Source organism: Rhopalosiphum maidis, chromosome 2, assembly GCF_003676215.2.
Source record: "Rhopalosiphum maidis isolate BTI-1 chromosome 2, ASM367621v3, whole genome shotgun sequence".
Lineage (NCBI taxonomy): Eukaryota > Metazoa > Arthropoda > Insecta > Hemiptera > Aphididae > Rhopalosiphum > Rhopalosiphum maidis.
The window spans coordinates 91,245,486-91,269,076 of record NC_040878.1 but is presented as its reverse complement, the minus strand read 5'-3'; the positions used below and the strand labels follow the sequence as shown (position 1 = coordinate 91,269,076).

The following is a 23,591-nucleotide window of genomic DNA, read 5'->3' as shown; positions in this document are numbered from 1 at the left end:
TGACAGGTGTGCGGTAGACTGTTACTACAAGAATACCAAATGTTAAAATGTAATAGTTAAACATTTTTATTCAGTTATTTGTTTTTTAATTTTCAACAAAATAAAACAAAAACGATCTTTAAGGAATCAACTAAATCCAATTTGCTATCAGAAATCCCCTTTAAATTAGAGATTTAACTATATTGAAGTATTTTTACTGCTTCAAAAACTGATCAACAGACGAACAAAAAATAAAATAAAAATAAATGTATATCCTTGTATAATTGACACATTCATCGCTCCGTTCAGAATCCAAAATAAGGAACATAATAATTATATCCGCTAAATTATATACATATATTCAAAATATTATTGAAATAATAGTATTTAAATAAAATATTTGTGTAATAAATTGGGTGGAGCGACGAGCAAAAATACGAAGTGGTGACTTTTAAAATTTTTAAGTATCAACTAAAACGTGATTCGACGAAATCAAAAGTTACAATCGAAATGTCAAGAGTAAAACTGATTAATATTTTGAGTACCTATCCCATGTCAGTAAACTTATGTTTGTTTATTCCAATATTATCATCTTTAATTAATCAAAAAAATAATTAACAGGAACTTTCAAAGGACAAATGAGGTAATACGCAATTGAATATATTTAAAAAAAATAGTTAAGACTTTTTATATAAGTATTATTTTATCCAGTAAATAAACATAGTATTTTTATATATTTATTCGATTCTAACCCTAGGTTAAGTTAGGATCTAATTAAAACCATAGAAGGTTAAAATTAAAATGTCTCAATATTTTCTCGGTAGATTCAGTAATTTTGGAGAACTGCCGGGGTTAGCTTCTTTATAACTTCTCTCCATCATAACGTATCGCTGTCCACTTAGTACTACAGTGCTTATTGTTACTTAAATTCAAATATTATAATTATTAATTGAATGTGTTCAATAACATATAATTAATATTACCTATATATTAATGTACGTCGTATGCTTGAGTATATAAAATTTGTTTTTTTTTTTTTTGAAGCACATTTAATTAATAGTTAAGGCTTTAGAGTATATATATTAACAGTGACGATTGAATGATGTTATTTCAATGTCGTTTTTGTAGAATCGATATCCACTACTTATTGAGAGTGCAGAGAAAACAATAATACCAAAACGAAGTTGTATATCTTATAATTAAAACATCGTTTAGCATGTGTTACAGTGTATTCAAGTGGCATGATATTACCTACTTATTTTAATTATTATTTTTATTTCTCCGTCGTTCTTTCCCACTCTTTCATTAGAAAAATATATTATCCTCTTGTATATACAATGTGTCAAAAGGTTATGCCTAGTACAAGACGTGCGTTTTATTCTCTCCCTCCAGTCTCTCCTTTCATATATCAATACATATTTTGCGCGTATTATACTTATAGGTATGGTAAAAAATGGCTTCCGAATGAAAATGTAAGATTTATTAATATTATTATCATCATCATAGTTGTCGTCGTCGTCGTTGTTATCTTCATCATCGACATAGCTTAATTCACCAGCGTTATTCATCGTTCAGTGTTATTCAGTTCCGCGGCGTGCGAATTTTCATGGGACTGCTGAGATTCAAATTCGATTCGCTTTCATCTTTTATTCCAGCGACAATATAATGTAATAAAGAAATCATTATAATATATTATATAGTGGCCACTCGTACCTACGACGTTGACGACAGCGCACGCACCGACAAAACACTCAATTTCGCTGCCGCCGTGGTCGCCTCAGCCGCGCGGACCCAACGATTCCTAGACCGCCGTCACCACCACAGTGCGGACATTGTGATTAATGTTCTCTGCAGGTTAGTAATACATTATCAATATTTACTTACCCAATGAATCCATTTAAAATACGTATAGACATAACATACATGATAATAGTATATTAATGGTGTCAGTAGTTAAAGTGTTTCGGGATAATTGTAATATAAACATAATAATATAATAAACTATTATTATACTATTTCTTGATTATTTGATTATTTTAAATTTTATTTATTTTAAACTGCATATTGACAAATATATACAGTTTAAGAATTTACTACCTATAACTTTGGTTTATTTATAGTAATTGTATAATTATCTTAAGAGTTATAGTTAAATATAGTTAAATACTTAACTATATTATGTAAATACTAATATAGTTCAATAGTCTACACTCTACATGAATTAAAATATGTCGTATTTTTTCTTCTTTAATTCATCAATTGGTTATTTTGACGTATTTTATTATTAAAGTTATCTAACGAATATTACGATAGAAATTTACATATACTATACATGACCTATGATTTTATTTAGTTTAAAGTAATTAGATACTATAAATTATATAGGTACATATACACAAGTGTATTGAACACACGAGGTGAAACAAATTCTTAGTAAATTAAAATTAATTTTTACATGGTTTGGTTGCATCATTGCATGTTAGGTTTTAGTTAAGGAATGTTGTATTCAATAATATTATTTAAAATAATATTTTTCTATGATCAATCGTGTACAACCATTATATAATTATATATATATACGAATATATAGGTTAGGTGTATATATATATATTCGTATAGGTATAGTATAGCCGTATAGTATGGCACCTATTAAAGCAATTCAAGTTAAATGATAATAAATAAAAGCACCTTGTTACTTAAAGTATAAAAATAGTCCAAATATTGTATTATGCTTAATTAATCAATTTTTTTTTTACAACATACACGATAATATTAGATACTTATGTAACGATAATTTGAGTCTAAAAATCTAAACATTTATTATTTTGGCGAATTTAGATATATCTATATAATGAAATGAACAGTAGGCTTCTGTATAGGTTGTCTATTACGTAATAGGTATTCAAATAATTTATCTCAACATGTGATGAAGAATATTATGAAATTTAATCGCATAATATCATCTCTTTTATTATTTGTTTAGAAATGTATCACGTGTATACAATATTGATATTTATACATAACCAATTTGAGGAGTGCTGTTTTATCAAATTGTATACGTCTTTAGTGGCCAAAAACTATAAATGGAAACATTTAGATTTATAAAAAATCATTATTAATTATTAAAATATTATAACATAAACAAAAGAAAATATTGAACTCCCCAATTCATTATAAAATATTATTAAGTAATTTAACCATTTAAGTACATTATTATATGTAGTGTAAAATCGAAAAGAAAACTGATCGATTTCATATTTGCATGTAACATACTGCCTTATCAAAATATTTATAAAACTATAATATTATATTACAATATAGTAGCAAGGTATATTACATATTATATTGTATAGTTGGCGTTTGTTAAGTAATTATTAAAATACATGTTCACATATCAGATGCATGCTAAATTGTAAATGAAATTCATTTTTTTTTTAATATTAACCTATGACATTGGTGATCAATGATAGTGCATTCAAATTAATAATTTCTTACTGTTAAAGAACAAATTAATTTTAATAGAACATCAAGCAATTATTGTTTTTAACTTAAATTCTGTTAGTACTCGTTATTATAGTTACCTAACACACACACATACATATATATATATATATATTGGCACCTAAGCGTCTATTATTTTGAAAATAAAACAGCTATTTTTATTATTTTTAAACAAGTTAAAATATGTTCTCATTTTTTGATAGATAACTATATATACCTATTAGGTAGGTATTTAAAATTGTAAAGTATTGCAATTTAAAACAATAAAACCACGGTCACAAACATTTATGCACGAACAAACATAATATTAAATTTATGTATTTTATTATTATGTACCTATATTTTGTAATATAATTTTATTGCAAATATAAGTGCATGCTTAAGTATTTATGTATAAACATTGGAAAAGTTAAATGATCCGTTTTGTATTAATGAAATATTGTGTAAATATACAATAATATATAAGTACACAGGTTAAAAAATATTAATATAGTTTTAATTAAAATATACAATAATGTTACTGCACTAAAACTCTGTATTGATATAATGATATTGTGCAGAAAAAACATTGCAATGATTCGACCAATTCAATTTTTGTTTTTTATTTTAAAACGCTTATTATGCTTAAAAGCGTGAAAAAACAGATATATTTTTAATCATACAGTTATAATACAATTATATTGGGTCAAAGTTTTTTCAACAAATTGGCAAGGTTGAATGACTTAACTACAATGTCTGTACGCTGTACAGACAGTGCTTAAATCGAAATAAAAATAAAACTGGTTTTCTCTTTATTATATTAAATTAACCAGACCAGACAAGGCTGTAAAATAATTAAATCGTTGTAGTTTAATCCTGTTCTCCGTAAAAAATATTCGTGAAAAACATTAATAATATTCAAACCATGACATTAAATATTAAATCATGGTCTATCTACATAATAAATATACATTTGTCACTTTTAGTTTATTTTATAAAAAAAGTCCGCAAACTTCTTTATTATAGAACCTATTTCTGTAATAGTTATTACTTATTGCGATATTTATTATTGTTGTTAACGCTTTAAAACAATTTGAACTGCATTTTTTGTTTATTGTTCATATAATTGCGTGATTGATTTTAATGTTACATTTTATTATGATATAATACAACGGGTTATTCAAATACTCAATTGCCCACAATGCTTTAGGGGCATTTAGCGTGAATTAAACATATTACATAAATATGATTGAAAAATAAAAAAATCGTAAATATTCTGTTTTTTTTTTTTTAGTAAACCATTCGATCAACTTATATTATTAACAAAATTAATAAAATTAAATTAATGCTACTGAAAGTTTTGAAGTTATTTATTTTTTAATCTTTAGTTGTGTATAAAATACGTAGTTGCTGTATCTACCAGCGGGTTTATTAAAATTCTTCGTAAATATCAAATTGATAATTTTATTAACAAATAACAAGGTAATTTTATGTTTGTTATATTGTGTTATAGCACTATGACGATAAAACTTTATTATTTGTATGCCATTCTATGGCTATCTGCTACGGTTGTTTGGCGACCAGTCTTATCCGTTGGAACAAAAAAATATTCTGAAATCGAAGCTTCTAAATATTTGGACAACGCTAATCACGCATTGACCGAATGGACAAACCGAGTCATACATGCCAATTGGAATTGGTTAACAAACTTGACCAATGAGAATGCTGAAAAAAAGGTACCTACAAATTATTTTACATTGTTATTATAACATTTTCTTGCTTATTACTTGTATTAAAACTCAAGTTATAACAATGAATATTGCGATAAACAGAAATAATTATTAATTTGTAATAATAATAAAATAAATATAATTTTTACGTCAACAAATAATTTTTAATAATTAATAAAAGAAACGTTTATTGCAAATAGGTGCATATATAGTATACATACTAATAATTGTACAAGCTATATTATAATTTATTTGACTACAACCAAACTATGATGATAAAAAATGTATATTGTTCATTTACAGGCAAATATTAAAAATTAAATGTTATTTATGTATCAATTAGAGCTTAAAACCTATATAATGTATTATGAATTATTTTTTGTAATATGTTCAATAAGTGTCTACTTATACTTTTCATTCTAGTAATCTAATATGTGTTGACATTACACACAATACATATAAACATATCAGATAGTGTAATTTTTTAAAGTCGAATGTATTAAAAAATCCTTACTATATACATATTTTGAATTTTCAATAAATTTTAAAGACGTCTTAATATTCCATAATTTTTGAAGTTAAGTAAAATACTCTACTAATTATATATATTAAGTATTCATTTTATTATGCACAAAAATTAAAAAACTGCGAATTTTTGAGTTTTTGGCATTTCAAAATTATATTCATTGTTTCTTAATTGGGCGTACCTGTTTTCCACCAAAATAATTCTAACTCGTTATCACCATATAATGGCTGTTTTCCACCAAATGTTATAATCTAATTTCTGACAAAAAAAAAAAAAAAATTATTTTAGATATTTTTTGAAAACATAACTTTTATAAGTTATATTTTTCATTATTATTATTATTAGGTACTATTATTTCATCGCGGACGGAAACCGTTATTTATAAAAACTCACTACCTATCAACTTTTACATGGGTTTAGAATTTGGTAAATGAAATATAGATCAGTCAGTATACATATGTATTGTAAAATATCGAGTGTGAATGAACCAATAGAAACTTGACGAATATAAAAATAGTTTAAGACAAATAATAAATGAAGAATACGTTCAAAAATACTTTCATTGGTAGGTACTTAAATAATTTCGAGTTTATCAAAAAATCTCATTTATTATATGTAAATGTCGAATGTGTTAAAATACGTTTGAATTTTTGTACTTTTTACGTACTTTTTATTTTTTTATAATTTAATGCATAATTTTTACGCTAAAGTTGTGATGCTTATAATCATTTATATATTTATATTGTATACTATTTATACAATCATACTTATTATTAGTCTAATTTAATTTTATAATTTAATGTACTTATTGTTTCAACGTTAAACCAATGATGTGTAGTTTTATACGTGTATCTCTCGGATGGGAGATGCCCGGTACTAAAATATTAAATAATTGTACATTTTTTCAGGATTGAAACACATTTTCACATTTTTTATGATTGATGGAATAAGTTATTTCGTAAAAGTTGTTTTATCGAATAATATTAATCTTTAATAATATAAATCAACAAACAATATTCAAGGTATAGCCATAAACTGATTATTTTGATTCAATATCTTGTATATAAGATATAACGTGGATGCATAACCACTACGATCTCGAAATTGTATGAATTTATGATAATCGTTATAATGAGTGACGTTAGTAATATTAATGGATAGCATAATTGACATATTAAAAATCTCTTTAGACACCCAAGTTTATTGTTATATGCTAAATTATTTGCTAAAAATGGCATATAAAATAAACGAGTGTCGGACTTTAATGTTCTCTGATACAAATGGATTAAGTTTTAATCGAATCAAAGGTCGGTATAGTACTTATATACTAATACCAGTAATACCTTCATCGAATTACATACACCTTTAGGAATAGCGAGCGCTGTCAACGTGAAAATCCATTATTAAATTAATTTTTAATCACGTGTCAATTTTATTATTATATTGAGTTATGTGTTAATACAAACTGATTTTACGTCAAACTATTATATTACTATATTAGCAGACATGTACGTGACGTGATGCTTAAAATCTTATTTATTTTTAATTTTTAAACATATATAATATGTATATTTAATGTCTGCAATATTATTATAAGGAATAATTTTTCAGACAAGTACAGAGATAAATCAAAATAATGGAATTGTAAAAATAAATACAAGAATGCAGTTTATACTTAGTATAAAGCGTCTAGTAGATTAAACAGTTATGATAAATCGTACGCTAAAAATTATAAAATATAGTAAAACTTTTTTATTAACATGTACCTATGCATACTTTAGTAATTATAACATAAAGTATTCAATATACAATTTTAAATATTTTTTTATTATTCAAATTAAAAATATTATAATATTTCACATATATGAACTTGACTTTATCCCAGGGACCTCTATATTATATTATTGATTGTTATACTAAATTATTATTTATTTATATGCAGTAAACACTATCTATTATTATATTATAATATTTATGATATGATTTTATAATTATTAATACAATAAACAACCGTTTATATTTTATATTCTTGCTTTTTAATATGCATATATATATATAATTAGCCTTTTTTTTTATAATATTAATATACATTGTTATATTTTAAATCTTAATTAAATATTTTTTCTATATATATTATATATAGTTTAATATTACGGTTTTATTTTTATTCATATATTTTATTTATAAACATACTATCAAAGAATAAATGTTCATAATAATATGAATCTAAAAGAATGAAACATGCTTAAGATCAACTAAATTAATTCAAATTTAAATATTAATATTACTTCCGAAAAAACCATTATTATGTAACGTATTGATATTTTATCAGAATTCCATAAATGCAAAGTTATACCATTTAAATATTTTCATCAAAAATTAATTAAAATCTTATATCTGAAATACTACTAATCTTATATAAAAATAAATATAAGGGTATAAAAAATATATGGGCAACAAGCTAATAAATATTTGTGATAATTAAATATGGGGTTTAAGTTAATGTTTATTAATTAAAACACCTATATATCTTATGTAATGCAGCATAAGTAAAACAAAGGATAGACTTTTTATTATTGTTCTTCTTCAATAGCTTAGTATGTATGATCATTCAGGCCTTTCGTCTCAACCACTTTTCCTCACCATGGCACCATCTATCCTTATTATTTTTTATTCAATCACCATTTTTCCAGCGTATTAAAATTCTTCTATTTTCTATCCGTTAATTTTCCTTGAGCGTTTTAAAAGTCTCTTACTCATTGTTATTCACTTCTTTGATCATGTCATGTGTTCTCGTGCCATCATGAATGTATTGCTCAACTTATTTATCTGATTTTCATCACTACTACCATATATTTTTATCCCAGCATAAAAAATAAATAATTTATAATTATTAAATCTAAAAGTGAAAAATATTATGTATATTAAAAAAAAACAATAATAATAAATATTAAATACAGAGGATTTTTTCATGAAATTAAAATATTTATAAAGGCGTCTTATATAGGCAATTTTGATACGTGATATTTTGCATATAATGTAATATAATATATCAAATATTTTTTGAATGTTATTAAACATAATATTTTTTTTTAATAATAATAATATTTTATTGCAACATAAATTATACATTTTATATCAGAAGAACTGAGAATACAATAAAGAACTCCATATAACTTTTGTAGATTATCGAAAATCGTAGTATAGATAGAACTAACAGGTATACTATAGATAACATAACTAATGTATTAAAACATTGTAATTTCCTAAGGAAACTGGTTAATTTAATTAAAACTAGTACAAAACATAACATAAAATTCAAAGTCAAAATCGAAAACACAACGTCATGGAAGGCGGAGGTAATAACCTCTCATAAACAAGCTGATGCCTTGTCACCAATCTATTTTAATTTAATATTAGAGAAAGTTATCTTAACAATGACTATTGGAAGAGAGAAGGGAATAGTAATTGATAGATTTACTCTCCTCTGCGGACAGTGTAGTCCTACTAGACGAAGAGAAACAATAGGTGGTAGACACTTACATGGCAAATTAATAGAATCAGCAAAGAACAGAAAAAACACCATAAATAAAAGTTAGTAGAAAACTAAATAACACTCCACTGATCAAGACTATAACCGTAGATCAGTACAAGTTCAAAAAAGTAGAACAATTAAAATACCTGGGCACAATAGTAACACATACAAATAAATGTCTTAATGCTATCAAAACTCTCGAATTTTTATTTAAATCTAACAAATCTTTCGATGATATTAACTGTCTTGAAGTTCTATTTTGCACTTTAGTACGCCCCATATTCCAATATGGGTCCATTATATAGAACCTTGCTATGATTTATCACATAGAAAAACTTGAAAGAGTACCTACTAAAAAAATGTATACATTATAAGATATAAAAAAGATTAACCAATACTAGTTCAATCAAATTATCAAAAAGTTCGGAACTAATTCCCCGAAAGCTGGATTTTGGTTTTTATTTTAGTTTATACCTCACTTATAAACATACTAAAAGTCTTAACATCTACACCTACATTCATATTTTTCTTTCTGTTCTTGAACGTATTTTCTTCCACGTACAATAATATACACTCGCTCTTGACTTACATTTCATGTAAGAACCCAACACACAAACTATGGATAAAACAGTCTACTTGATAGATTTCTAGCACTAAAAATCTATTTAACTTTGATTTTTTCTTTAATACTCTACTAAATCTAAAACGTTTAATAAAACATTAGACAAATCTGTAGTAGGTATACTATATCATTAAATATTATGTTAAATTCCTATCGTATGTACATAAATTTCAATAGTAAGTTTATATGTAATATGCTATTTATCAAATGATATATTAATCTTTACTTAAGCCATATAAGTCATTAATTTAACAAATAAAAAATAAGTAAATAAAAATAAATGACAAGTGGAAATTCAACAAAAAATTAAAATAGAGAATAAATGCTTCTATGCTTAAGATAATCTACTGAGCTCTAGAATCCTCTCAAGAGAAGTAAAAATTAAGTTGTTTAAGACAAAAGTAATATTATATATAGTCAGATATGAATCACAATGCTGGCCGTTGCAAAAACAAAGAAAGACAGACTAAAAATGTTCGAGATTAAGGTGCTAAGGAAAATAAATTGAACTATATATTATGATCAAGACATGCGACTATGGAGAAAAAGACACAATCAAGAACTGGTGGGTATATTCAAAAAACTAAGTATTGTGAATAAGATTAAACAAAGTAATTTAGTGATGGGCAGGCCACATGTGTAAAAAAAAAATTCTATAATACCTACAAAGAGCGCTCCAATAAAGCCCAAAATGCAAGAAACTGCTTAAGTGCTAAGTAGGGTAAGGCTTTATGGTATTAGAAAATATATCTATGTCAGAGATTAAAGTCACGGAAACCTGGATTGCGATGAATATAGAAGATTGAAAGACAATTTGTTGTATGAGAACATAATATATATATATATATATATATATATATATATATGTATAAATATTTATGTAATAATAAGACACCTTTTTTAATAAGGTTTTGATTACCAAAATAAGAGATATTAAAAGGAACATATTTAAGTTGTTATTTTTTTTTTTATAATCTCATATTGTAAATGTGGGATGGTTGATAATCCTTAGTACAGTAAAAACTGTGTAATGTGAACTCTGATTAAAACAGAAAACTATTCAATATGGAATTTTTCTATGGTCTTGGCATGTTCCTATAGTTTTATATTATATGTTATCGGCAATGTGTATGATATAAGTATTTTATAAAATGTCTAGGAACTCTATATAATACCAACTACAGTCGGCAATCTAAAAATTGTTTGAATTACCTAAGCATTGTATGAAATGCCAAACAATATATAGGTAATGTATTAAATTCATGTTATCAGTATTGATATTTTACAATATACCTTCGCCTAATATAAATCCATTAGTAATCTGTAATATAGATAAGTTTAGTTAAGTATAGTTTCGACTGCCGATAGATATTTCAGTCTTTGACAAAATGTCGTGAGTGGAGAGTCGAGTGTGACTTATATGGAGGATGAGATAGAATGTCATATGAGCTTATAATCTTAATAATAAGTTTAAAAATATCACGCGCTTTGAAGTAGAATTAATAATATTTATGTTGTCTTAACGGAATTTAAAATTAATTTTAAAAAGTGTATTGTATTTTTTCCTTATAAGTATCTACGTTCTACATAGATTTTTGTATTTTCTAGAATAATATATTACTTATAATAATTAATAACTTTGTACTACCCAAACAATTTACAAATTAATTTTTTTTGGAATTTCCTAATGATTTCCCTATTTTACAGATTACTAATTCGTTGTTTGTCATTTTATGTAATGCCTAGTTATTAAACAAAATATTTGGTAAATGTATGTAAAAAAAAATTCATTATACACTTTTTTTAAAATCACCAGGTATTATATAGGATTCCTAGGTATTTTATGTATTAAATATATTATGCACGGGAAGGAAAATTGAAAATGCTTTGACCCGGGAACTATAGAATCAACTCGAATATACCCTTCGTAACAACCCGCGGCGAGAACCGATTCGGACGTTTCGGAACCAATTCAGATACACCGTATTATTCATTGCTCCGTGGTTATTCTAAAATAAAATAATATTGCATAAGTCATAAAGTACGGATGATATGAATTACAAATAAAAATTAATTTTTAATTTTTATCAAGATATCATTGTTATTATCAAAGTAGTAAATATAGTAATTATAAGCATAGATGCACAAAGTGTTAAATTAATAAATTATATTATACAATATGGTATCAACATTCAGTCCTACTTCTAAATACAATTATTCTTTTTAAATAGATTGCCATTAATTTGGAATTTAGCAAATTCTTAAAGAATATGTGGGTAGAAACTGTGAAATATCCATGGTCAACATACAAAGATCCGAATATCAAAAGGCAATTCAAATTAATGTCAGTATTAGGGACAGATGCTTTACCCGAAGATAAACTGAAAAAAGTATGTACACAAAGTTTTAATAAAAAAATAAAATAAATGCTTGTATACATTTTAAGTGTTAGTGATATTTTATAGTTAGATGAAATCGTTTCGGCCATGGAAAGTTTATACGGCAGAGCAACCATTCCTGAGTATGATGGCGATAACAATTTAAATCGAACTTTGAGTTTAGAACCAGGTATATATTTGTATTTACATTTAAGCATCAACAATTAATCTGTTAATAATTATAAAATGTACAAAATATTTAGTTAGTATTTAGTTAACTTATTCTATTAGTATTATTATTATTAGTTATTTTATTTTTTACTTCGAGATATAAACGACATATTGGATAAAAGTACTGATGTAAATGAACTGAAGCATGTATGGGTACAATGGCGAGAGGCTACGGGAAAAAAAATTCGACCTATGTATGCGGAATATGTAAGACTATCTAATGAAGCGGCCAGATTAAACAGTTGAGTAATATTATATAGTGATGCACAAATCTGCATTAGCTGCATGGGCAAGCTAATGAAAATTAAATTCAAAAAAGTTAAAGTTAACTTTAAATTTTTAACTCATTTATTCCCAGGTTTGAAAATCTGTAAACGCTTTGTATAACACAATTTATACTCGTACATATTAAATCATATAATTTTATTCTTAATCCAATTCGCAATTTTTTTATGTATACAAGGCGTTTCTTAACTTCATTTCACTATTATATTGTAATTTATATAATAAATTGTTGCATTTAATAGATTACACGGATAATGCAGAATTTTGGATTCGAGGTTACGATGTTGACGACTTTCGACCGCGAATGGAATATTTATGGAATCAAATCAAACCTCTATACTTGCAGATACACGCCTACGTGCGCAGAAAGCTTTGGGAGCTTTACGGTAGCTCAGTAATCACAAGAAGAGGACCTATTCCAGCACATCTACTTGGTAAATTTGAGTTTACGATTGCTGTATTAATGATGATTATGCATTATTATCGTTCATGACATTCTCTATGTATTCATTAAGGTGATATGTGGGCGCAGTCGTGGGAACGCTTGGATGATTTTACTCGACCTTACCCTACTATCGATGATGTAAATCCTACTTCAGCCATGATAAATCAGGTAATAAGCACATTTTTAATGTATTTGGTATAGATTAGTTTTTTTGAAGAAAAATTACATTTACTGTAATGTAGTTCATTTATTTTTTTGTTAAATCAATAACATAATATAACATATTATACTTCAAATTTTAAACACAACCGAAAATAAAATCATATTTTATTTTCAATTTCAGAACTACACTCCAAAAAAGATGTTTAAAGTAGCTGAAGAGTTTTTCACATCATTGAACTTGAGCGCTATGCCTCAAACTTTCTGGGAAAAATCTATTTTGGAGAAGCCAAATGGTCGCGATCTGGTATGCCATGCATCCGCTTGGGACTTTTACGATTCTAATGACTTTAGAATCAAACAATGTACATCGGTAAATTTTATGGATTTTATAACCGCCCATCATGAGATGGGCCACATCCAATATTTTCTACAGTATAAAGACCAGCCGTTCATATACCGTGATGGAGCTAACGAAGGTGCTATTATATTATAATTAAATAATCTAACAACATATTGTAGTTTTACGTACGAGTCATACGACTGTATTATACATATTTATAAGCTGAATGCTTTAAAAGTTATAAAAATTTAAACAGTTATAAATGTTAGCCTTAAAAAAGAAACAAACCTTAAAAGCTTTTAAATTAAAAATAATATTTTTCTCAGTACATTCATTAATATTTGTCTTGTAGAATATAGTGATATGCTTTACATAATACATTAATACTTGAGGTATATATTTTACCCAGCCATTTTTATTCCTCTATAGTTCACTCGCAAAAAAACTATATATAAGATAGGTAGTAAAAGCACATTACGCATTTATTGATTTAATTATTCAAGGATTAATCGGACATTTTATTGGTATAACATTAAATTATAATAACTATTGTCGTCAATAATAAAAAGCATTTTTGACAGCAATGTATGTATATATTGAATACATTATAATTTCTTCTTCATACATATTTTTTTATTTTTACCATTAACGAGTAGGTACGTGTTGTTATTTATTTATATATTATACACAATAACGGGTGATAATTATTAATAAATAATAATAACACTTGGTTAAGTTTAAAAATATTGTATAACACAGTAATACTATATTTTCAGGTATAAGACATAACGAGATAATAATCAATTTAGATTTTTTTTTTTTACTAAGCTATATTATAGTATTAGTACATATTGTTATCTGAATGTAGTTAAATATATTAGGCAGATGTCAAAATACTTTAGATTTTCCCTATCAATTTAAATAAAACAAATTACTTTTATAAATTAATTAAAACTAGAATACATTTTTGTATTTTATACAGTTTCTTAGGTTTAGTCGTTTAAGTAAATTATTATTGTATACTCGTATTTCTGGATTTAAAATCTAAAATTCAAATTTAATTTCATAAGTATTTAATTTTTTTTCATATATAAATCTAAATATTATTTATAAAAAATAAATGCAATAATTATGCATTCATTAATCATTGTACCATATTAATACACTATAATTTATTATTTTAATCGATGTTTTTTGATACCTATCGAAATTTATTTTTTTAAATAAAATAGAATCAACAATAATATTTTTTTGGCGAGTGATAAAGAGTATAATATAATATAAAGAGCGATTATAAAGTTAACAGCTTATTAAATACATGTTTCTTCTTGAAATAGTATACAAATATTTATACTAAATTAACAGGTCCGTCAGCCTAGCACCCCGAATTTAAAATTTCGAACTCGGACTACACTAAAAAATTAATAACCAATTCGTAATAATTTGTAACCGCAAAATCAGAATTTGTAACTTAAGTCTTAACCCCTAATTAGGGGTTTCCATTTTTGGGGTGCCAGGCTGACGGACCTTAAGTTAACCTTGATTCTTGTATACAAATAATAATAGGTATACGAACCTATGCCATAACCGTATATATATACACGAAATATTTGTATAATATATATATATATATATATACATCACAAATTCGTGAGCGCCCATAAATACATATATTCATCGTATATGTATATGGTACTATTTTATAATTTATAATATTATTATTATTAATCTATTATACATTAGATACCAAAAACTATATACTACGTGAATATGTTTTTTGTCATAATATAGGTATTATCAAATAACGGTTAAAACTTAAAACTATAAACGATACGTCAAATTAAATTTAGGTAATTTCCTTAAAAGAAACTAAACATTGATCAAAAATATAGTATTGATTGTATTATTGTTAATAAATAATAATACAAAATCTAGACATGACAAACTATACTTGTATCACTTTCCATACAACAAGATCATATCATAAAAAAATCTACCAGATATATCTTGACTGTGTATATTAATATTAATTTAATATCTGCAACGTTTCTCAATAATATTTTTTAATATTCTAAGGATATTAAATATTATATTATTATATCTAACAACATAAAATATCACCATGATATATCAAGATATTTACTTATGAAATATCATAATGATGTTTTACATAACATATCTTTTAAAGATTCAAATTAAAATAATATATAAATATTATTATCTTTTTATTTTGTGAACATGTAATATTATTGCATATTTTATTATTATACATATAATAATTATTAATTATATTTAAATATTTATCTGATATAAAATTATTTATATTAACTAATATCTCATTTATGCATTATTTATAAATTATAAATAATGCATAGATAATAATAATTTATTATGCACTTGGGCACTTATATCTTGATAGTAATACTTATAGTTTTTTTTAACAGGTTTCCACGAAGCGATCGGAGATACAATCGCTTTGTCTGTATCAACACCAAAGCATTTGCATAAGATTGGTCTGTTGCCTAAAACAAGTCGCACATACGAAGCCGATATAAATTATCTGTACAAGATTGGATTGGACAAAGTAGTTTTTTTACCTTTTGGATATTTAATGGATCTATGGAGGTGGAACGTGTTCAAAGGACTCACGACGGAAGATCAATACAACTGTGACTGGTGGAAACTCAAGTCATTAGATTATATTTAATATTCTTGAAACTTTATGAATTGTATATATACCTATATATATTGACCATTATGTATTAATATAAACGCTTTATCCGTTATAGATATTCTTATCAAGGAATTGAGCCACCGGTGACCAGAACTGAAAATGACTTTGACCCGGGATCCAAGTACCACATCGTTGGAAACGTGCCTTATATTAGATACTTTGTGAGTTACATAGTACAATTTCAATTCCATCAAGCATTGTGTGAAAAAGCTGACCAGTTTGATTCCAAAAATCCAACAAGCAAACCATTACATGAATGTGACATTTATCAAAGCAAAAATGCTGGAAACGCTTTCAAGTAAGATAAAATTATACATAAAAAAAAATTTTTGAATCCGTCAATCTTAAATTTTATAAACTAAAATATAACAATTGGAATTAAGATCCTAAACGAATGTGAATAAAATAAAGTATCAATTTTAAAGCTATCAAAAATATGTTATGTTCCTATAGCAATAAAGCTCATTTACCGATTTTATTCAGAAATATTTTAAACGAAAACATTAAAAGTAATTTTTAAGAAAAAATTTGCTGCCTACAAATATAACATTTACATGAACTTACGGTACTATAATATTATCATATTACTGTGACGACACTTAGTATAAAATATAATCTTTAAAAATATATTAATCACAAAAAAAAATAACAACATTTGAAGAATGGAGTTCACTTTGATTATTATTTACGAAAATTGTGATTTTTAAAATAAATAAAAACTAAAATACCCAAAACAGCTTAATGAAATAATTGTTTTAATATTATTTCAGAGATATGTTGAAATTAGGATCGTCGAAACCGTGGTTTGATGCTATGGAACTACTAACTGGTCAAAGGGAAATGGACGCTGGACCATTATTGAATTATTTTAATCCTCTATACGAATGGCTTAAAAATGAAAATAAAAGAACTGGAGAACATCTTGGCTGGGAAACAGATAAACAAAGTAATCACCGTACATATTATATATCAAATTTATAGGCGTTAACACTTCATATAAATGCTATAAAGTATAAGGGTTGTACATATAAATTTTAAAAATTAAAAACAAAATAAACGCTATTATAATAACGAACAGGACTATATGTTAGGTTAGGTCAACTAATAAATCATTAAATACTTTTCTTCCTTAAAAATATAATTATAATCAATAGAGAGGTAGTATTTGAAATTAAAAATATACTTATTTTATCAACTTATATAATAGCTATTTGTGTGTATAATAACAATAATAATAACAATTTTTTTTCAGTTTGCTTTAAGAAGGATGAAACAAGTCAACCTTCATTTTGATTTTACTCCTTTTATTAGTGATCAACAGTATTATAATCATTTATTTATTACAATAATTCATTTATGGATTATTCGAAACGATAGTTGTATTAGATATTTATGTTTCAGTACATTTGTATGTGTACATTACTATTTAATTAATTTATTAATATATTAAGTTACCAATTAAATTTCATAAATAATTTAAATGTACTCAACATACTGTACCTATGTTTTATTATTGTTATTTATTTATTTACAAATAAAGATAAAATGTGATTATCTGATTCATATTGCATTTTATTATTTAAATAATGAAATTGACGTCTGAAATTAACCTTAAAGCAATCACCTCTATCCTCTTTATCTATTATGTTACAATGCACTTTACGATAGTCGATAATTCACGTTTAAATCTAAAAACTTTTAAATTTATGAATTTGGTGAAAAACTCCAGTAATTGATAAACTAATGGTATACAATAGTCAATAATACATTTAAATTTTAAACAATCAAATAATGTGTCTTTATACGTCATCACTTATCATCATACAAACTTAATCGTTTATTTAAAAAAACAGAAAGGCGCTATGCTGTATGTTATTAGATTTTGAGTTTTCCACATCATTGAATAAGTTACAATGGATGTGTTAAATTTTAAATTATTTTATTAGAAAAATTATTCTGACAGTCACGGTTCTCAGTCTCTATTTCTAAGCATATTTTGTAAATTATTTAAATGTATTACTATTCAACTAATTTTTGCTAAAAATACTATATATATATTATAAGATATAAGTAAATATAGGTAATTAATAGTAATATTATATAAAATATTAATATTAAGAAAAAACAATATCATTTCTGCTTCATATGACCTTGAGAACGCTGCATTGTTAAAAATCGTCTTTACACAATCGTCCAACCCCATTCAGATAAGATTTTATTTGAAAACATAAATACTATCTAAATGTACTTTGACTAACCAGCCCCACGTACTATTCCAGCTAACACCAAAAGACATTCAAAAAATCACCTGGTTTTGATTAAATTGCAACTAAAGTGGCAGGATATTTAGCAAAACATGATATTAATCTACTTAGTATACTTACCAACAATTCAATGCAATTTTGAAACTTTCTTGAATATTTCTGATGTTTGAGTGTTTCGAAAGCACAAAAACCACCTGTAACACTTTATAGTCTTTATATATGGCACTATGGTAGTGTTTCCCAACTTCTTTTATTCGCGGAACTTTTGCAGGAGCTTGAACGTTTTGTGATACTCCGTATAATTTTTGAATGTAGGAAGAAAAAGCTATGGGAAAAATAATCCATGGTAAAAAAACCACGGGAAAAATAAGCCATTGAAAAATGCAATTTATTTATTAAAAATAGTTGTATTAAGTGTAGTAAATAATATTATTAAATATGTATTCTATAGTAATAAATATATTTTAGATTCTAAACAGAGCAATGGATGTATTGATTTTATTTATTTTACTATCACAAGTTTTTTTTTGTGTTTGACATCTCTTTTTGGGAAAATAAAAGTGTTTCGATTTCCTTGAGTACATATATTAAGGAAATTATATTATCTTGAAATCAATTGATTTATGTCTTATACCTAGATAGATGTATAAGTATAATGCAGATACTTTGTACAGGGTGATTCTTTTTTAAATGTACATTACAGACAGCAGTATGAACTTACTAATTTCCTTAATATATTAAGGAAATTGAAACACTTTTATTTTCCCAAAAGGAGATGTTAAACACAAAAAAAAAAAAAATTAATGATAGTAAAATAAATAAAATCAATACATTCATTGCTCTATTTAGAATCTAAAATACATTTATTACTATAGAATAAATATTTAATGATATAATTTACTACACTTAATACAACTATATTTTTAATACATAAATTGTATTTTTTCAGTGGCTTATTTTTCCCGTGGCTATTTTTCTGACTACCATAATTTTTGGAGCTATTCTATGTTAGAACCATAATTCAAATCAAAAATATTATTAATTTATTTATATTTTCTCAAATATCTCACAGAACCCTTTGCACTGGCTGACGGAACCATTAGGTTCCGCGGAAAACCAGTTAGGTAACACTGGTCTATAGTTTCACCACTTCACCAGCCACTAGTTCTATACTTCTAGGATACAACTATAACGAATCTAGGACAAAATATCCAAATGTATCCGTTTTCCGAAAATAAGTGCATTACACTTTACTTGGTAATAAAATTTGCTCAAAAACTCAAATAATATAATAAGAGCATTTTGACAAGAAAAATAAAATTCTATAAATAAAAAAATGTATAATATAATAGAAAAGGAACTAATCCGGTTTCTATAAAATTCCATATCTCTCCCAATCCACACCTGAGTTGAGTTTTTAATTATTGTTGTATATATATGTGTATATATTAGGGGCGTATTTAGAAATGTCTTATGGGGAGGGGGGCACAAACAAAAAGTTTAAATTTACGTTGTAAAATATCTCATGTAATAAAAAAATACACCATTATATATATGACAATATATTACATAATATTAATAAAGTTCGCCAAGTTCAGTTCATGGATCGACGTGCTGTATACCTACATACACGCACCTACGATAAAGGTATAAAATGTAATAATACGTATATAATAATAATTGTGTTTCAACCTGAAAATTTCACGAGACGCTATGCCATAATATTACGTATCTTATCGATTACATTATCGACAAGACAAGTGTGAAGTGTGAGTGACTATAATGATTTTGAATCTAGGAAAAATACGACAAGGAAAAAAACGACATTTTATAAATAAATATACATTTAAATAAATGCTGTATAATAAATATATAAAATAGATATCATATCGAATAGTATATACGACACGACGTAAACGTTAAATTTAATGCGGTTAGCTTTAAAATTTCAAATAGGTATTAATTAAGTACAAATATATTATAAAAAGTAAATTATTGTTAAATTAAATAAATAAATAATAATACAAATAAATTATATAGATATGACACCACAAAAAAGAAAACAAATATAAATTATAGATCGAACAGTATATGCTATTGCTATTAAAAAATTTGGTATATCTCTTTCCCCACTTAATTATTCTTTACACAATGTTTTAAGTTTATTTTGTAATTCGGCATACATTTTTTTTTTTTGTTTCGTAATATACCCAGTGAATTTTGCGCTAATCTTGTTTCATCATTTGACACCTCCAATAGGAGTTTGGTTATTAATACTCAGAGCCGTGCCGTGGGGGACCTAAGGGGCATGCACCCCAGGCGCAGCATGGTTTAAAGGAGCACCAAAAAAATTGAAATGCATAATGATAAATAAAATGGGGGCGAATATTTTTAATTTTGCCCCGGGTGCAAAATCTTAACGGCACGGCTCTGTTAATACCCTTATAGAAAGATGACAATGGCCCACTAAATTTGAAAATCGATTGTATTTAACGTTTTTTGTCGTGTCGTATACTATTCGATATGATATCTATATAATTTATTTTTATTATTATTTATTTATTTAATTTAACAATAATTGATTTTTTATAATATTTATTATTTTCTATGTCGTTTTTTTCCGTATCGTTTTATACCAATGATTTTATCAGATTATTATTTATTAGATTTTGTTATATTGTATCTATACGGCCATACGGACTATAAGCTGTGGCTGTATCTATATCTGTGATGTATCTGTTTTCCAATTTTCGGAAAAACGGATACATTTGGATATTTTGATCGATTACCAACTATAACAGCGTAAGATCTATGATCACTGCACGGTTTAGTAAGAATAATAAATGTTGATGTAGATGTGTGATCACATAGACCTATCTGTTAATAGGTTTATGTCTATGTGTGATCAACACTCAACAGTCGCTAGACACCTGTAGTCACTATGAAAGACTGAAGTACTGAACCCAAGAATGTTCTTAATTTATTCATATATTATATTATATAAAGTATAATAGATAGGTAGTTAATTTTATAATTAGTTTGTTAAATTTGTTTATAACTAAACAGACAGGCGACAGCGCAACAACGATAAGACGTTATCACAACATTACGTAGTGATGGTACAATTTTTATTTTGGTTTTGATTTGTAATGAGTGAGATTATTCATTAAAGTTTAAATAAATGTTAAATGTATCAAAAGTTTTACAAAAATTTATTTCTAACATTTTGCCTACACAAACATTCAAAATGGTAAAATATTTAAAACAAGACGAGGCCATCAACATCGATCAAGAACTGTTTAATGTGTATAAATTTAGTGTTGATCAACTAATGGAACTGGCTGGCTTAAGTTGCGCAACAGCTATACAAAAATGCTTTCCACCAATTAGTCATCACAGAGTATTGGTGATCTGTGGACCAGGTAACAATGGTGGTGACGGTCTAGTGTGCGCGAGGCATATGAAACTGTTTGGTTATTCACCTGAAGTATATTATCCCGTGCGAACAGAGAAACTTTTGTACAGTAATCTTGTGCATCAGTGCGAGGCATCTAGTGTACATGTGTCTGATTCCTTGTCCGACAACATATTCACATATGACCTCATAGTAGATGCATTGTTTGGTTTTAGTTTCAAGCCTCCAGTGCGAGCAAAATTCCTACCTGCCATAAATGTATTGAAAAAAATCGACAAACCGATCTGTAGCATAGATATCCCGAGTGGTTGGAGCATAGAAGGAGTTCCTGAAAGCGATGCAATTAATCCAGAGATGTTAATTTCATTAACAGCACCAAAAGAATGTGCCAGAAATTTCAAAGGAAAACATCATTATTTAGGTGGAAGATTTATACCCAAAAAGTTGGAAGAAAAATATCAATTGAAATTGCCTGCATATCCTGACGCAGAATGTTGTGTAAAATTATAAAATTGCATACATGATACATGTAATATATAATTTAAAAATTATTTTTAAATTGTGTATACTTGTTTTTGGTTAATCTAGAAAAATGTTAAATAAAAAATAAATGTAAATTATACTTTACTTTTATGTATTATCATAGTAAAAAATGTATTAATATTTCAAATAATTGAATATTTCTATCCAAAATAAATTAAAAATATGCAATTATATATTACATACTTCTAGGAATACTGTCATGTCAAGACAAATTATTTAGGGCCTTAGGGCTTAATTATTTAATCTTCTAAACATTATTTTAGTCTTCTTATTGTCATAACTATAAGCAGAGTATTTAAAGTTAGGTATATGTTTCAATGTTTCATTAAAAACAACATGCTAACATTCAACTCTTTACCTCAATTATTTGTTCAGGCGCAAACTGGCTGAGATGCTACAGCATCCCTTGCCCTAAAATACATTTCCTCCTATCGGTATGATTTTTTGATTCAATAATATTTTTTTATTTTTTTCTAATGTTTGAACCAATTTATCATGAACAAAAAAAATTAAAATTGTGACCACCCATTACTAACCCATATTTTGAGTAGCTTACTGACTCAATCCAGGCCTGACATGTTTTATTTCTTCTTTTGTATATTTGAAGATTTTGAATCACTATTGTTGAATGTTTAAATATACAACTATTTCATAGTTTGTTTAATGCTAATAATGCAATATTATCAGCCAAGGGCTGATCTAGGGGGGGGGACAGTGGATACAAGTGCCACCCCCGTTAGAAAAAAATAATACATATTAACAAACAAAAATTTTTATCATATTGTTTTTTTTTGTGGGGGGCTATACCTATATTATATAATTTTTTTTATAAAGTGCCTCAACCGTAAATACATGCAGGATCCACCCTTGTTATCAGCCATACTTAGCTTAAAAGCAACAAAATCGAAATAGTTTTCTTTTT

The 23,591-nt window shown here is 25.9% G+C and overlaps 2 protein-coding genes across 2 annotated transcripts; both read left to right on the top strand.

Moving 5' to 3' along the window:
- The first annotated feature begins 1,357 nt into the window (after positions 1 to 1,357).
- LOC113551300 (angiotensin-converting enzyme-like) lies at positions 1,358 to 17,916 on the top strand. The gene is made up of 13 exons (XM_026953465.1): positions 1,358 to 1,420; positions 1,486 to 1,833; positions 4,973 to 5,195; positions 12,104 to 12,262; positions 12,338 to 12,440; positions 12,579 to 12,722; positions 13,009 to 13,200; positions 13,282 to 13,379; positions 13,555 to 13,849; positions 16,158 to 16,401; positions 16,503 to 16,745; positions 17,218 to 17,393; positions 17,700 to 17,916. Exons 3-13 carry the CDS (start codon positions 4,977 to 4,979, stop codon positions 17,738 to 17,740), a joined length of 1,914 nt encoding a protein of 637 aa, XP_026809266.1. The 5' UTR covers positions 1,358 to 1,420; positions 1,486 to 1,833; positions 4,973 to 4,976; the 3' UTR covers positions 17,741 to 17,916.
- A 3,915-nt stretch (positions 17,917 to 21,831) lies between these two features.
- On the top strand, positions 21,832 to 22,746 carry LOC113552862 (NAD(P)H-hydrate epimerase). Its single transcript, XM_026955851.1, has one exon. The coding sequence runs from the start codon at positions 21,893 to 21,895 to the stop codon at positions 22,634 to 22,636; it is 744 nt and encodes a 247-aa protein (XP_026811652.1). The 5' UTR covers positions 21,832 to 21,892; the 3' UTR covers positions 22,637 to 22,746.
- Positions 22,747 to 23,591: the final 845 nt, after the last annotated feature.

What these genes read in the sequence shown, in the direction of transcription:
- LOC113551300 (XM_026953465.1), top strand. Translation starts at nt 4,977, where the DNA reads ATGACGATAAAACTTTATTATTTGTATGCCATTCTATGGCTATCTGCT. An exon ending in ATGAGAATGCTGAAAAAAAG is followed by an intron (nt 5,196 to 12,103) that starts GTACCTACAAAT and finishes CTTTTTAAATAG; the next exon opens with ATTGCCATTAATTTGGAATT. An exon ending in AACTTTGAGTTTAGAACCAG is followed by an intron (nt 12,441 to 12,578) that starts GTATATATTTGT and finishes TTTTACTTCGAG; the next exon opens with ATATAAACGACATATTGGAT.
- LOC113552862 (XM_026955851.1), top strand. Translation starts at nt 21,893, where the DNA reads ATGTTAAATGTATCAAAAGTTTTACAAAAATTTATTTCTAACATTTTG.